Source organism: Carcharodon carcharias, chromosome 28, assembly GCF_017639515.1.
Source record: "Carcharodon carcharias isolate sCarCar2 chromosome 28, sCarCar2.pri, whole genome shotgun sequence".
NCBI lineage: Eukaryota > Metazoa > Chordata > Chondrichthyes > Lamniformes > Lamnidae > Carcharodon > Carcharodon carcharias.
In genome coordinates, this window is record NC_054494.1 from 29,194,149 (window position 1) to 29,211,171 (window position 17,023).

A 17,023-nucleotide genomic window follows, 5' to 3' on the forward strand; every position below is an offset into this window, starting at 1 on the left:
TTCTTGTCTACTCTCTTTCTCTGTATGCATGTCTGGTGTCTCTCTCTCTCTCTCTCTCTATCTCTCTCCGCTTTCTCTTTCTGTTTCTCTCTATGTGCCTGGTCACTTGCTTTCTGTCTCTCTCTCTCTCTTTCTATCTTTCTTTGGCTGGTCTCTCCCCATTTTTTTCTCTCTCCATGTCTGATTTCTCTCTCTCTCTCTTTCTCTCTCTCCCTGTCTCTCTTTCTCTCTCTTGCATTCTCCCTGTCTCTCGCTCTCTCCCTGTGCCTCTCTCTCTCTCCTCTCTTTCTCTTTTTCCCTATCTCTCTCTCTCTCTCTCTGCTCTCTCTCTCTCTCTTTCCCTGTCTCTCTCTCCATCTCTCTCCATCTCTCCTCTCTCTCTCTTCCTCTCCCTGTTTCTCTCTCCCTGTCTCTCTCGCTCCTCTCTCCCTGTATCTGTCTCCCTGTCTCTCTGTGTCTGCTCTCTCTATTAATCTCAGTTCCCCACTCTCTCAGTTTTACGTGTTTGATGTCCAATTCTGAAGTTCCGGGCTCTATGACTGATTGTTTGTGCACTTTCCTCCCACTTCTATCAATGGGTAAAAATTGCAATCTTCCTTTTCAGCGGAGCGGCTGGTTCTCCAGAACTGTTAATGATAATTAAAGGTGTTGGCAGGAATCGTACTACTTCTGAACTCTGCCATTCCCTGCAACTCCTCATATATGCTCACATCACCTGCCTTCCATCAACATTACTGAGTTCTATATGGATCGTCTTGTGATAGTTACTCTGTCTTTGACCGAAGTCTCTCTCCCTCTCACTGCCTCAATCTTAGAATCATGGCCTTGAAACCCTGAATTACCTCCTTCACCTCCCAGTGCCCAATATTGGGACCCTTGAACCTCCAATTGTATTTTATAGTATAGAATTGTATAGAAACATTTCCCCACTAGCTCCTCTTTCTTGTGATGTGGAACTGATTGGAGTTGGTGATGAGGTAGTTCAGCTCCCGCTACACTGTCCCCATCAAGCACTCCTGGGACAGGTACAGCACGGGGTTAGGTACAGAGTAAAGCTCCCTCTACACCGTCCCCATCAAACACTCCCAGGACAGGTACAGCACGGGGTTAGGTACAGAGTAAAGCTCCCTCTACACCGTCCCCATCAAACACTCCCAGGACAGGTACAGCACGGGGTTAGGTACAGAGTAAAGCTCCCTCTACACTGTCCCCGTCAAACACTCGCAGGACAGGTACAGCACGGGGTTAGATACAGAGTAAAGCTCCCTCTACACTGTCCCCGTCAAACACTCCCAGGACAGGTACAGCACAGGGTTATATACAGAGTAAAGCTCCCTGTACACTGTCCCCATCAAACGCTCCCAGGACAGGTACAGGCCATATTTGAAGATCTTTATATCCTTGGTTACGCTGCTCACCTGCACCCCCCCCCCCCAATCCCAAAAGCCCTATTTTGCAGCTTATACTCACTGTGGGCTCAGTAAAACGGGTCACATCCATCGGCTGCCCATCACCGGCTGCCCATCACCGGCTGCCCGACACTGTCTGTCCATCACTGTCTGCCCGACACCAGCTGCCTGTGCAATAGGGCAGTCTCCTGGTGAAGGAATTAAAATGCACAATTCTGATGCCAGTTTCCTCAGTAATTTTTAGGATTACATTGAATGAACTCCTTTGTTTAATGTGTATATCTAATTGATGGCTTCTGCTGCCTGTAATTTGAGTTTAAATTAAGTCACCTGCTGCCCAAACCAGGCTACCCATCACCAGCTGTTCGACACCATCTGCCTGACACCGTCTGCCCATCACCGTCTGCCCATCACCGTCTGCCCATCACCGTTTGTCCATCACCGGCTGTCCATCACCGTCTGCCCATCACCGTCTGCCCATCACCGTTTGTCCATCACCGTCTGCCCATCACCGTTTGCCTGACACTGTCTGCCTGACACCGTCTGCCCATCACCGGCTGTCCATCACCGTCTGCCCATCACTGGCTGTCCATCACCGTCTGCCCATTACCGTCTGCCCATCACCAGCTGCCCAACCCTGGCTGCCCATCACCATCTGCCCGACCGGCTGCCCATCACCATCTGCCCATCACCGTCTGCCCATCACCATCTGCCCATCACCGTTTGTCCATCACCGGCTGTCCATCACCGTCTGCCCATCACCGTCTGCCCATCACCGTTTGTCCATCACCGTCTGCCCATCACCATCTGCCTGACACCGTCTGCCTGACACCGTCTGCCCATCACCGTCTGCCCATTACCGTCTGCCCATCACCAGCTGCCCAACCCTGGCTGCCCATCACCATCTGCCCGACCCGCTGCCCATCACCATCTGCCCATCACCGTCTGCCCATCACCATCTGCCCATCACCAGCTGCCCAACCCTGGCTGCCCATCACCATCTGCCCGACCGGCTGCCCATCACCATCTGCCCATCACCAGCTGCCCAACCGGCTGCCCATCACCGTCTGCCCATCACCGTCTGCCCGACACCATCTGCCCATCACCATCTGCCCATCACCAGCTGCCCGACCGGCTGCCCATCACCGTCTGCCCATCACCGTCTGCCCATCACCATCCGCCCATCACCGTCTGCCCATCACCGTCCGCCCATCACCAGCTGCCCAACGGTCTGCCCATCACCGTCTGCCCATCACCATCCGCCCATCACCGTCTGCCCATCACAGGCTGCCCGACACCATCTGCCCATCACCATCTGCCCATCACCAGCTGCCCGACCGGCTGCCCATCACCGTCTGCCCATCACCGACTGCCCATCACCATCCGCCCATCACCGTCTGCCCATCACCGTCCGCCCATTACCAGCTGCCCGACCGGCTGCCCATCACCGTCTGCCCATCACCGTCTGCCCATCACCGACTGCCCATCACCATCTGCCCATCACCGTCTGCCCATCACCATCTGCCCATCACCATCTGCGCATCACAAGCTGCCCAACCGGCTGCCCATCACCGTTTGCCCATCCCCGGCTGCCCAACCCTGGCTGCCCATCACCGTCTGCCCATCACCATCTGCCTGACACCGTCTGCTCATCGCCAGCTGCCCAACCCTGGCTGCCCATCACCATCTGCCCGACCGGCTGCCTATCACTGGCTGCCCATCACCGTCTGCCCATCACCGGCTGTCCATCACCGGCTGTCCATCACCATCTGCCCATCACCGTCTGCCCATCTCCGTCTGCCCATCACCAGCTGTCCATCACCGGCTGTCCATCACCGGCTGCCCAACCCTGGCTGCCCATCACCAGCTGCCCATCACTATCTGCCCATCACCATCTGCCCAACCGGCTGCCCGTCACCGTCTGCCCATCACCGTCTGCCCATCACCGGCTGCCCGACTGGCTGCCCATCACCGTCTGCCTGACTGGCTGCCCATCACCATCTGTCCATCACTGTCTGTCCATCACCGTCTGTCCATCACCATCTGCCCGACCGGTTGCCCATCACCGTCTGCCCATCACCGTCTGCCCATCACCGTCTGTCCATCACCGTCTGCCCATCACCGTCTGCCCGACACCGTCTGCCTATCACCAGCTGCCCAACCGTCTGCCCATCACCAGCTGCCCAACCCTGGCTGCCCATCACCGTCTGCCCATCACCGGCTGTCCATCACCGTCTGCCCATCACCAGCTGTCCATCACTGGCTGCCCAACCCTGGCTGCCTATCACCGTCTGCCCATCACCATCTGCCCGACACCGTCTGCTCATCGCCAGCTGCCCAACCCTGGCTGCCCATCACCATCTGCCTGAACGGCTGCCTATTACTGGCTGCCCATCACCGTCTGCCCATCACCAGCCGTCCATCACCAGCTGTCCTTCACCGTCTGCCCATCACCGTCTGCCCATCACCGTCTGCCCATCACCAGCTGTCCAGCACCGGCTGTCCATCACCGGCTGCCCAACCCTGGCTGCCCATCACCAGCTGCCCATCACTGTCTGCCCATCACCATCTGCCCAACCGGCTGCCCATCACCGTCTGCCCATCACCGTCTGCCCATCACCGGCTGCCCGACTGGCTGCCCATCACTGTCTGTCCATCACTGTCTGTCCATCACCGTCTGTCCATCACCGTCTGCCCGACCGGTTGCCCATCACCGTCTGCCCATCACCGTCTGTCCATCACCGTCTGTCCATCACCGTCTGCCCGACCGGCTGCCCATCACCGTCTGCCCATCACCGTCTGCCCGACACCGTCTGCCTTTCACCAGCTGCCCAACCATCTGCCCATCACCAGCTGCCCAACCCTGGCTGCCCATCACCGTCTGCCCATCACCGGCTGCCCATCACTGGCTGTCCATCACCGGCTGTCCATCACCGTCTGCCCATCACCGTCTGCCCATCACCGGCTGTCCATCACCGGCTGTCCATCACTGGCTGCCCAACCCTGGCTGCCCATCACCAGCTGCCCATCACTGTCTGCCCATCACCGGCTGTCCATCACCGGCTGTCCATCACCGGCTGTCCATCATCGGCTGCCCATCACCGGCTGCCCAACCCTGGCTGCCCATCACCAGCTGCCCATCACTGTCTGCCCATCACCATCTGCCCAACCGGCTGCCCATCACCGTCTGCCCATCACCGTCTGCCCATCACCGGCTGCCCGACTAGCTGCCCATCACCGTCTGCCTGACTGGCTGCCCATCACCGTCTGCCCATCACCGTCTGCCCATCATCGTCTGCCCATCACCGGCTGTCCATCACCGTCTGCCCATCACCGTCTGCCCATCACCGGCTGCCCATCACCGTCTGCCTGACTGGCTGCCCATCACCGTCTGTCCATCACCGTCTGTCCATCACCGTCTGTCCATCACCGTCTGCCCGACCGGCTGCCCATCACCGTCAGCCCATCACCGTCTGTCCATCACCGTCTGCCCGACCGGCTGCCCATCACTGTCTGCCCATCAACGTCTGCCCAACACCATCTGCCTATCACCAGCTGCCCAACTGTCTGCCCATCACCAGCTGCCCAACCCTGGCTGCCCATCACCGTCTGCCCATCACCGTCTGCCCATCACCGGCTGCCCATCACCGGCTGCCCATCACCGTCTGCCCATCACCGTCTGCCCATCACCGGCTGCCCATCACCGGCTGCCCATCACCGGCTGCCCATCACCGGCTGCCCATCACTGTCTGCCCATCACCATCTGCCCAACCGGCTGCCCATCACCGTCTGCCCATCACCGTCTGCCCATCACCGGCTGCCCATCACCGGCTGCCCATCACCGGCTGCCCATCACCGGCTGCCCATCACTGTCTGCCCATCACCATCTGCCCAACCGGCTGCCCATCACCGTCTGCCCATCACCGTCTGCCCATCACCGGCTGCCCGACTGGCTGCCCATCACCGTCTGCCTGACTGGCTGCCCATCACCGTCTGTCCATCACCGTCTGTCCATCATCGTCTGTCCATCACCGTCTGCCCGACCGGCTGCCCATCACCGTCAGCCCATCACCGTCTGTCCATCACCGTCTGCCCGACCGGCTGCCCATCACTGTCTGCCCATCAACGTCTGCCCAACACCATCTGCCTATCACCAGCTGCCCAACTGTCTGCCCATCACCAGCTGCCCAACCCTGGCTGCCCATCACCGTCTGCCCATCACCGTCTGCCCATCACCGTCTGCCCATCACCGTCTGCCCATCACCGGCTGCCCATCACCGGCTGCCCGACACCGGCTGCCTGTGCAATAGGGCAGTCTCCCGGTGAAGGAATTAAAATGCACAATTCTGATGCCAGTTTCCTCAGTAATTTTTAGGATTACATTGAATGAACTCCTTTGTTTAACGTGTATATCTAATTGATGGCTTCTGCTGCCTGTGATTTGAGTTTGCGTTAAGTCCAGCCTTTCCATCCGTCAATCACTCATTTGGTTTGGAGCCCCCAGGATATGGAAAACGAATTCCTGACGGCAACGGGAGGTTGTGCACTGAGGGTAGGGATCATTATGACTGTTGCGCTCACTGAAACTGAAACTGTGGACTGAATATTAAAGAAAAGTTACATTCCAGAGAAAGAGTCCCTCATTGCTGAACATATAAACACACAGAAACACAAATGCACATGTGGACACACAAAACACTAAATGACACACATGTATTTACACACGTGCAAACTTGCACACTTCCCCAACCCACGTACAAATGCAAATAAACATGAAAGTGCACATACACATGTACACCTGTTCACTCACAAACACATCAATGGAAGGTCGTGGTCAAACCTATTTTCTGTCTGTTTCTGTTCACAGAGAGTGAAGATATTTACCAGAGACAGATCATGTCAATAACCTGCATCACCATCGGACTCACTGTGGTCGGGATGCTTTGTGTGGTTCTGTACTTCAAAACAAAGTAAGGTTGATCCTTCTGAATCAATGGAACATAAACATTTTCTCCAATTCACCACTTTGACTGTGATTCCCAGTGTAACTTTGTTCCTCATTGGTTAGTTTGCTTCCTGATTGGTTTATTTGATATTACCTGTGGCTCACTGGGCAACACACATGTCTCAGGCTCAGAGTGTTGTGGGTTCGAGTCCCTCTCCGGAGACTTGAGCACAAGATCTAAGCTGACACATCCAGTGCTGTACTGAGGGAGCGCTGCACTGTCAGAGGATCAGTACTGAGTGAGCGCCGCACTGTCAGAGGGTCAGTACTGAGGGAACGCTGCACTGTCAGAGGATCAGTACTGAAGAAGTGCCGCACTGACAGAGGATCAGTACTGAGGGAGTGCTGCACTGTCAGAGGATCAGTACTGAGGGAGTGCCGCACTGTCAAAGGATCAGTACTGAGGGAGTGCTGCACTGTCAGAGTCAGTGAGTGCCGCACTATCAGAGGGTCAGTACTGAGGGAGTGCCATTAAGCCAGAGAGTCAGTACTGAGGAAGCGCTGCACTGTTGGAGGGTCAGTGCTGAGGGAGTGCTGCACTGCCAGAGAGTCCGTACTGAGGGAGTGCTGCACTGTCGGAGGGTCAGTACTGAGGGGGGTCTGCACTATCAGAGGGTCAGTGCTGAGGGAGTGCTGCACTGCCAGAGAGTCCGTACTGAGGGCGTGCTGCACTGTCGGAGGGTCGGTACTGAGGGAATGCTGCACTGTCAGAGGGTCAGTACTGAGGGAGTGCTGCACTGCCAGAGGGTCAGCAATGAGGGAGTGCTGCACTGTCGGAGGGTCAGTACTGAGGGAATGCTGCACTGTCGGAGGGCCAGCAATGAGGGAGTGCTGCACTGTCGGAGGGTCAGTACTGAGGGAGTGCTGCACTGCCGGAGTCAGTGAGTGCCGCACTATCAGAGGGTCAGTACTGAGGGAGTGCCATTAAGCCAGAGATTCAGTACTGAGGGAGTGCTGCACTGTTGGAGGGTCAGTGCTGAGGGAGTACTCTTAAATGTGCATCACTTGGATGAGGTGTTAAACCAAGCTCCATCTGCCCTTTTCATTCTTCGTGGTGTCCTGGCCAATATGTTTCTCTGAACTATCATCCTAAAACTGATTATTTGGTCAATATCATCTTGCGATTTGTGGGAGCTTGCTGTGTGCAAATTTGCTGCCACATTTCCTGCTTTACAGCAGTGATTACATTTCAAATAAAAATATTTTATTGGCTGTGAAATAGATTTTGGGACAGCCTGAAGCCCAATAGAAATGGCAGTTTGCTCTCTGATTTTCCCTCATCTGCTCCTCCCCCAACCGTCTCCCTGCACCAACCCAAACAACCAGCAGGAGGTGGAACAAGCCACCAAACCACCTGTCCCTCTGGCTGTCAGTGTGAATGGTGGATTATCTTAAACTGAAGGCACTGGTGCACGTACCCAGAGGGACAGGTACCTGGGTGGGCATGTGGGAATGTGGGCAGGGACCGGTGAGTGGGGAGGAGGGGTGGGTGGGAGGGGGCAGGTACAGGGGGAGGGTGGGGGCACCTACTGGAAGGGCAGGTACCGGGGGAAGGGAGGGCAGGTACCGGGGGAGGTGGGGGAGCTCCTGGGAGGGCACAACCATCACTAACTACACCAGCTTGTACTTTGGGACATGCTGCACTTGTGGCAGTGCAATGCCTTGATTAGCGGTTGCTTGTTGCTCCTGTAGTTGTTTTCTAACTGGAGCTTGAGGATTGATAATAGCACACAGATGAATGTTGCTCATCATCCCAGAGACATTCGGAATGGCAGGAAGTTTGGCCGCTGAGTGCAGTTCCTGTAGTGGAGCAGTACAGGTTTCACCATGTGGTGTTACTCATTGTCCCATTACACAGGAGCTGATGGGAGAGAGCTGGTGGAGGGAGTAATGGGGAATTTCTGCTGGAGGAGGGGTGTTGACGGATCACTGCACAATAGACCACACTGCTGGAATCGCCGCAAATGCAGTGAGGCTCCTTTGGTCGTGGGGGATTTTCAAAAGTGAAAGCTTCACAGCAGAAGGCATAACGAAAAAAATCAGCAGGAAAATGATTGAGATGGAATGAAAGCAGATATATAGAAGCCTTTAAATACACTCCCATGGCTTTTGTTCTGTAAAGTGTGCCCTGACTGTGCTTCACAACCACATGATGATGGCTGGAATTAAACATACATCCTTTTTAGAACACATTTCATTTTCAATGCTGGAAATTACTGTACATTCCAGGTACTGGTTCCACACATACTGACTCTCACTGGGGTACGGGTTCCACACACACTGACTCTCACTGGGGTACAGGTTCCACACACACCGACTCTCACTGGGGTACGGGTACCACACACACTGACTCTCACTGGGGTACAGGTTCCACACACACTGACTCTCACTGGGGTACAGGTTCCACACACACCGACTCTCACTGGGGTTCGGGTTCCACACACACTGACTCTCACTGGGGTATGGGTCCCACACACACACTGACTCTCACTGGGGTACAGGTTCCACACACACCGACTCTCACTGGGGTACGGGTCCCACACACACTGACTCTCACTGGGGTATGGGTCCCACACACACACTGACTCTCACTGGGGTACAGGTTCCACACACACTGACTCTCACTGGGGTACAGGTTCCACACACACTAACTCTCACTGGGATACGGGTTCCACACACACCGACTCTCACTGGGGTACGTGTCCCACACGTGCTGAATCTCACTGGGGAATGGGTCCCACAAACACTGACTCTCAATGGGGTACAGGTTCCACACACACTGACTCTCACTGGGGTACAGGTCCCACACACACACTGATTCTCACTGGGGTCGGGCCCACTCTGGTCCTTCACCTAAATGATGGTTCTTTATGTGTGAGTGAGCTGCCAATTCACTCTTCAGACAGGTACACACACATTCTGTCCAGGGAAACTTCACTGATTTGCCTTCTCTCTAAGCCAAGCTCTGATTTACTGTTGTTCCATTCAGAGATTCAGTATTGAGCTTGGAGCTGCCTTGATCTCTGTAGCTCCGACCACCATGGAATAAAATGACTCAGCCATTCAGTATCGTTTAAATTATGAGCCATTCATTCGGTAAACACTGCAGGATATGAAGCACCATCTTTTGGAACTAGCAGCTGTAATGAACTTGTTCTTGATCTGGGCCTGGCAATTCATTGAGCCAGTCATTAACATTTTTACAGGTGGATGCAACAAGATTGATATAGATAATTGAAATTAATTATAATTCTGGAATGCAGGTGCTGTCACAGTCAAACGCTTCAGTGAAAGTTCTCACTGTGCTGCAGGAGCACTAGACTTCCCCATGCTGAGTCTCTCTGTATGTGGTTAAAATCCCATTGTCACATTCATTATGTTATCATACAATGGCCACTGGGGTCCTCCATTTTCAAACAGTGTGAATGAAAAGGGACATGATGGAAGTCACCTAAACCCCAAAGATGTTTCCAACACTACACTGCCCATGTGTTGCATACGCTTAGGACAGTGGTCTTAAGTGGGTCAAGTCTTTGGAGTTCAGTACAACTTTGTTTTTAGTGTGAGAAACTCTACCTGTGGTTGCATCATATGACAGCCTGCCTCCAACTTCTCCCACTCCAACCCCTGCCAATGGTTGCTGACATGTCCATCTTTACATAGCCCCACCTACCCAAGCAATTGGAAAGTGACTGGATCCTTCATTATCCTTTTGAATGATTCTTCATTGATAGTCAAACTACCTATCCTCCCATTTCCAATAGGTTTATTGTTAATAATCAGAAATGTTCAAATAAAATTCCTAGACCCTATGATGTTGCTCCTGGGTTTTGCAATCTGCTGAGATTAATCTGTAATTCGCGGAGTCTCCAGGCCAGTGCTGAAGGTTTGATGATTCACTAGCAACCTGAAAACCACCATCTATAGTGCTAGCTTTCTGGGCTTCCACAGGTGAGACCACGGGGTGAGCTTGAACACTGGGGATGTCAAGCATGGATAATAACATTTCTCTCCCAGTGTGTAGCATGCTTGTGGGATAACGCTAATCAAATTTACAATTATTCAGTGTTTTTCACTTGAAGTATCTCAAAATTCTTTGAATTATGTGTAGAGCGAGATAAGTGTTATTACTGAGTCAGCCACAGCAGCAAGATATGCGACCCTTTCATCTGGCCCCAAAATTTCTTGAGCTATTGAGGGGGTAACTTACATTGACACCAAGACAGGGGCCTGGAATTTGGGCCTGATTCAGATCTTGCCTCCTGCAGCCCATTTGGACTAGACCTTTAAATGTCAGTATGAATTGTCAGATAATCCCCAGAGCTGGCCACTGTGACAGGGAGTTCCTGGACGACCTGAAGAAATTCTTACCTTTAAGCCCAGTGCTATTGAGAACCATAAAGATTCACATTGAGTCTTTCAAAAGCTTCACTTGGTTACCAGAGTAAAGTAACTGATAGTGGAAAGACTCAGTTGTCCAGTGGAGGTCGGAGCTTAAGGAATGATCTTTGGGCTTTTTGACCAAGGATGGACAAGCTGCTGCTGACGTATCCTTGCAGGTGTCTGTGGTCCTCCCTAGCTAGGCTCACCCTCTGTGGACAGAGCAGGGCCACAGGAGTTCCTGTTTCTCATGGGGCAGAGTTTTTCCCTTGTCAGGCAGGCGTGTGCCAACCCAAATGGGAGGAATATAGTGTGCGATGACATCAGAGCGATATTTCACTCAGTGGGCGTGCACGAGAGGTGGCAACGCGCCAGCCAACAGTTAAGAGGCCGAGTTAGGCCTTTGATCAATTAATTAAATAGAATAATTCGCTGCCCTTCCAACTGTTCATTTTTTTGCGAAACCTCATCCACAGGTGGGATGAGGTTTCGACCAGTGTTTTTAAAAAATAGTAAAAACTTTTCAAATGCATTTTTAGCAGGTCCCCTGCTCATGTGTCAAGAGTCACATGAAAGGCAGCTCTGTGTCTTCAGGGAGCTTTCACTGAGCGCACCCGTGGGTGTGCGCTGGCTTCTGCGCTCACCCATCTCCTCCCCCTGCCCCGGCAGCGCTGAGTGTCTCAGCGCGTGATTCACGCTGGCTGCCTGTTCATTGACCAGCCAGAGTGAAGTCGCTCTCGGACCCACCGTCAAACCTGCTCGACGAGGGGAAAATCCTCACCATGGCGTTTGTTGAGGACACTGGGAAAACCCCTCCCCTTCAAGCTGGAGGCATAAGGTTCACTTGTTTGAATAATTAAGGGTGCTCCTTCACATTGAGTACTTGATGCACTTTGCTGGAGCCAGTAAGATTGGAGTGTCTCCATGTGAAGGATGATCCTGAGCTCGTGTCACATAAAAAGGGGGAAGAAAGCCCTTGAACATTCAACAGTCATTAAATAAGCACTATCTTACATAACAGCAGCTCCTGTCTTTCCCTCTTTAATCAACCAAGGAGTCATCAAACAATTGAAGTTTTGGATGAATTTTGCAGGTTGATGTTTATAACATTTAGTTAAATTGCAGCTCAATCCGAAAGCCCAGATTTCACTGAGATAAACCAGCCCCAGCTCCCCAGCCATGCACACTCTGTGCAATATCTTCATTCTCACTGAGAATTTCATTATTCTCTTACACTCTTTCCCTCTGTAACATGTTGTCTTCACCAATGAGTTTGTTTTTTGAGATTTTCTTTGTCTTCAGAGTTGAATTCTTGTCATTTCAATGATCTGTCATCACCCAGCAAGAACTTATCCAAAATCTTCATTTCTCTCATGAACTTCACTCATGGAGGACCAGACTAGGGCTCGAATTATTGCCTATAAACCAAATGTTACATGGAGTGGCCATGTTGAGCCTCATGGAGCATGTCACAAGGTTCGGAGGACTTTCTGAGGATTACTACAGTATAGTCAGTGTGATCACATCACCTGAACTACAACTCCACATGTTTGCTATCTTCAGCAATTCTCCTCTCTGCTCAGGAGCTACTTAAATTTTGTATAATTTCCTCAATCAAAGTTTCTCAAAGGTATTTTGTGGGGAGAAGGAGTCGCAATGGTTTTCTTTTGTTTATTCTTTCACAGACTGTGGGCATCACTGGCTAAGCCATGTTTATTGCCCATCCCTAATTGCCCTTGAGAAGGTGATGGTGAGCTGTCTTCTTGAACCGCTGCAATCCATGTGGTGTAGGTACACCCACAGTGCTGTTAGGGAGGGATGTTAGGGTTAGGATGCAGGGTTTTGACCCAGTGACAATGAAGGTACAGTGATATATTTCCAAGTCAAGAAGGTGAGTGGCGTGGAGGGCACCTTCCAGGTGGTGGTGTTCCCATCTACCTGCTGCCTTTGTCCTTCTAGATGGTAGTGATCATGGGTTTGGAAGATGCTGTCGAAGGAGCCTTGGTGAGTTATTGCAGTCCATCATGCCGATGGTATACACTGCTGCTACTGCGCATGGTAGTGGAGGGAGTGACTGTTTGTGGGATGGGGTACCAATCAAGTGGGCTGCTTTGTCCTGGATGGCATCAAGTTTCTTAAGTGTTGTTGGAGCTGCACTCATCCAGGCAAGTGGAGAGTATTCCATCACACTCCTGACATGTGCCTTGTGAGATGGTGGACAGGCTTTAGGGAGTCTGGAGGTGAGTTACTCGTCACACGATTCCTAGCCTCTGACCTGCTCTTGTAGCCACAGTGTTTATATAGCCAGTCCAGTTCAGTTTCGGGTCAATGGTAGCCCCCAGGATGTTGATAGTGGGGGATTCAATGATGGTAATGCCATTGAACACCATGGGGCGATGGTTGGATTCTCTCTTGTTGGAGATGGTCATTGCCTGGCACTTGTGTGGCATGAATGTCACTTGCCATTTAGCAGACCAAGCCTAAATGTTGTCCAGATCTTGCTTTATGTGGACATGGACTGCGTCAGTATCTGACTAGTTGCGAATAGTGCTGAACATTGTGCAATCATCAGCAAACATCCCCACTTCTGACCTTATTATGGAGGATGCATCATTGATGAAGCAGCTGAAGATGGTTGGGCTGATGACACTACCCTGAGGACCTCCTGCAGTGATGTCCTGGCACTGAGATGATTGACCTCTGACAACCACAACCATCATCCTTTGTGCTATGTACAACTCCAACCAGCAGAGAGCTTTCCCCCTGATTCCCATTAACTCCAGTTTTGTCAGGGCTCCTTAATGCCACACTCAGTCAAATACTGCCTTGATGTCAAGGGATGTCACTTTCACCTCACCTCTGGAGCTCAGCTCTTTACTCCACATTTGAGCCAAGACAGTGATGAGGTCAGGAGCTGAGTGACCCTGGCGAACCCAAACTGGGCATCAGTGAGCAGGTTATTACTAATCAAAAGCTGCTTGATAGCATTATTGATGACCCCCTGCATTACTTTACTGATGATTGAGAGTGGACTGATGGGATGGGTTGGATTTGTCCTGCGTTTTGTGTACAGGACATATCTGGGCAATTTTCCACATTGCCGGGTAGATGCCAGTGTTGTAGCTAAACTGGAACAGCTTGGCTAGGGGCGTGGCAAGTTCTGGAACATAAGCCTTCAGTACAATTGCCAGAATATTGTCAGGGCCCATAGCCTTTGCAATATCCAGTGCCTTCAGCCTTTTCCTGATATCATGTGGAGTGAATTGAATTGGCTGAAGTTTGGCATCTTTGATGCTGGGGACCTCCGGAGGAGGCTGAGATTGCTCATCCACTCAGCACTTCTGGCTGAAGATTGTAGCAAATGCTTCAGCCTTATCTTTTGCACTGGTGCACTGGTCTCCTCCATTAAGGTAGGGATGTTTGTGGAGCCTCCTCCTCCAGTGAGTTGTTTAATTGTCCACCACCATTCCTGACTGGATGTGGCAGGACTGCAGAGCTTAGATCTGATCCGTTGGTTGTGGAATTGCTTAGGTCTGTCTATCACTTGCTGCTTATGGTGTTTTGCACACAAGTATTCCTGTGTTATAGCTTCACCAGGTTGACACCTCATTTTTAGGTATGCCTGGTGCTGCTCCTGACATGCCCTCCTGCACTCTTCATTAAACCAAGGTTGATTCCCTGGTTTGATGGTAATAGTAACATGGAGGATATGCTGGGCCATGAGGTTACAGATTGTGTTTGAGTACAATTCTGCTGCTGCTGATGGCCCACAGTGCCTCATGGATGCCCAGTCTTGAGTTGCTAGATCTGTTTGAAATCTATCCCATTTAGCATGGTAGCAGTGCCACACAACACGATGGAGGGTATCTCAATGTGAAGGCGGGACTTCATCCCACAAGGACTGTGCGGTGGTCACTCCTACCGATACTGTCATGGACAGATGCATCTGTAACAGGTAGATTGGCAAGGACGAGGTCAAGTAGGTTTTTCCCTCTTGTTGGTTCCCTCACCACCTGCCGCTGACCCAGTCTAACAGCTATGTCATTTAGGACTCGGCCAGCTCGGTCAGTAGTGATGCTGCGGAGCCACTCTTGGTGATGGACATTGAAGTCCCCCACCCAGTATACCTTCTGCACCCTTGCCACCTTCAGTACTTCCTCCAAGTGGCGTTCAAGATGGAGGAGCACTGATTCTTGAGCTGAGTGGGGTGGGGGAGGGTGCATTACCTATGAACGTAAGAACAAGGATCAGGAGTAGGCCAATCAGCCCCTCGAGCCTGCTCCGCTATTTAATAAGATCATGGCTAATCTGATAGTAACCTGAAATCTGCATCCCACCCACCCCCGATAACCTTTCACCCATAAGCCCATTCCTCATACTAGACTGGCAAACCTTCTCTGAACTGCTTCCAATGCATTTACATCCTTCCTTAGATAAGTAGACCAATACATACACAGTATTTCAGATATGGTCTCACCAGTACCCTGTACAACTGAAACACAACTTCTCTACTTTTGTATTCAGTTACCCTCATAATAAATGATAACATTCGATTAACTTTCCTAATTACTTGCTGTACCTGCATACTAGCTTTTTGCAATTCATGCACTAAGGCACCCAGATCCCACTGCATCTCAGCACTCCGCAATCTCTCACCATTTAGATAATATGCTCCTCTTTCATTCTTCCTGCCAAAATGGACAATTTCACATTTTCCCACGTTATACTCCATTTGCCACATCTTTTCCCATTCACTTACCTATCTATATATTTTTATATCCTCCTTATGCCCCTTCACAACTTACTTTCCTACCTATCTTTGTGTCATCAGCAAATCCGGCAACCATCCCTTCCATCGCCCTGGTAATCAGCAGGAGGTTACCTTGCCTATTTTTGACTTGGTGCCATGAGACTGCATGGGGTCCAGAGTCGATGTTGAGGACTCGCAGGACAACTCCCTCCTGACTGTACACCACTGTGCTGCCACCTTTGCTGGGTCTCTCCTGTCAGTGGTACTGGACATACCCAGGGATGGTGATGGTGCCTAGGAATTGTCAGTGAGGTATGATTCTGTGAGGATGACTATGTAAGGCTGTTGCTAGTCTCACTAGCCTGTGAGACAGCTGTCCCAATTTTGGCACTAGCCTCCAGATGCTAGTAAGGAGGACTTTGCAGGGTTGACAGGGCTGAGATTGCCACTGTCGTTTCTGGTGCCTAGGTCAATGCAGGTGGTCCATCTGGTTTAGTTCCTTTTTGACTTTTCTGTAGCAGTTGATACAACTGAGTAGCTTGCTAAGCCATTTCAGAGGGCATTTAAAAACCAACCACATTGCTGTGGGTCTGGAGTCACACGTAGGCCAGACCAGGTAAGGACAGCAGATTTCCTTCTCTCAAGAACATTAGCAAACCAGGTGGGTATTTACAACAATCAGTTTATGGTCACCATTACAGAGACTAGCTTTATATTCCAGATCTAATAATTGAATTGAAATTCCACCAGCTGCTGTGGTGGGATTTGAATCCATGTTCCCAGAGCTTAAGCCTGGGTTACTGGCCCAGTGATTTCACCATTCCACCACAGATCTGTCTGTGGTTTAGTATATCCCTAATATCTATGATCAAAGTGGTCAGAGGGAGCTTGCTGTTTAATTTTAAACTATCCAGACCTTTAGGCTGACTCTTTACATCTGGAAAGTATCTTTCAGAGGCTCTGTATATGTCAATATGTCCACTTCCTCCCTCCCCACCCCTCCTCTCCTTTCAGTGCGAGACAGTATATCATTCTCTTTTGTTGAGTGTGAATTGTGCAACAACAACAACTTCTATTTATATAACACCTTTAATGTAATGAAACTTCCCAGGGTGCCCCACAGGGGCATTATAAAACAAACCACGACAATGAGTCTCACAGGAGATAGGAGGGCCGATGATTAAAGCCAAAAGAGGCTTTAAGGGTGGAAAGCAAGGGGAAGAGGGGTAAGGAGGGAATTCCAGAGCTTGGGGCCCAGGCTGCCTAAGGCACAGCCATCAAAGGAGGAGTGATCATCATTGGCGGATGCACAAGAGGCCAGAATTGGAGGGGCGCATATATTGTGGTGGGCTGTGAGTTTGGAGGAGATTACAGAGAAAAGGAGGGGCAAGGCCTTTGAGGGACTTGAAAACAAGGATGAGAATTTTAAAGTCACTTGACCGGGAGCAAATGTTGGCCATCGATCGCAGGGGTGAGAGG

General features: G+C 51.4%; 1 protein-coding gene across 1 annotated transcript in view; it reads left to right on the forward strand.

The window, feature by feature from the left end:
• Nucleotides 1-17,023, forward strand: part of LOC121270789 (pro-neuregulin-3, membrane-bound isoform-like) — a 598,214-nt gene that overhangs the window by 570,100 nt on the left and 11,091 nt on the right. Inside the window, exon 6 of the mRNA XM_041176229.1 lies at nt 6,277-6,379. Coding sequence (XP_041032163.1) covers nt 6,277-6,379 — 103 coding nt within the window. The remainder of the gene's footprint in view (nt 1-6,276; nt 6,380-17,023) is intronic.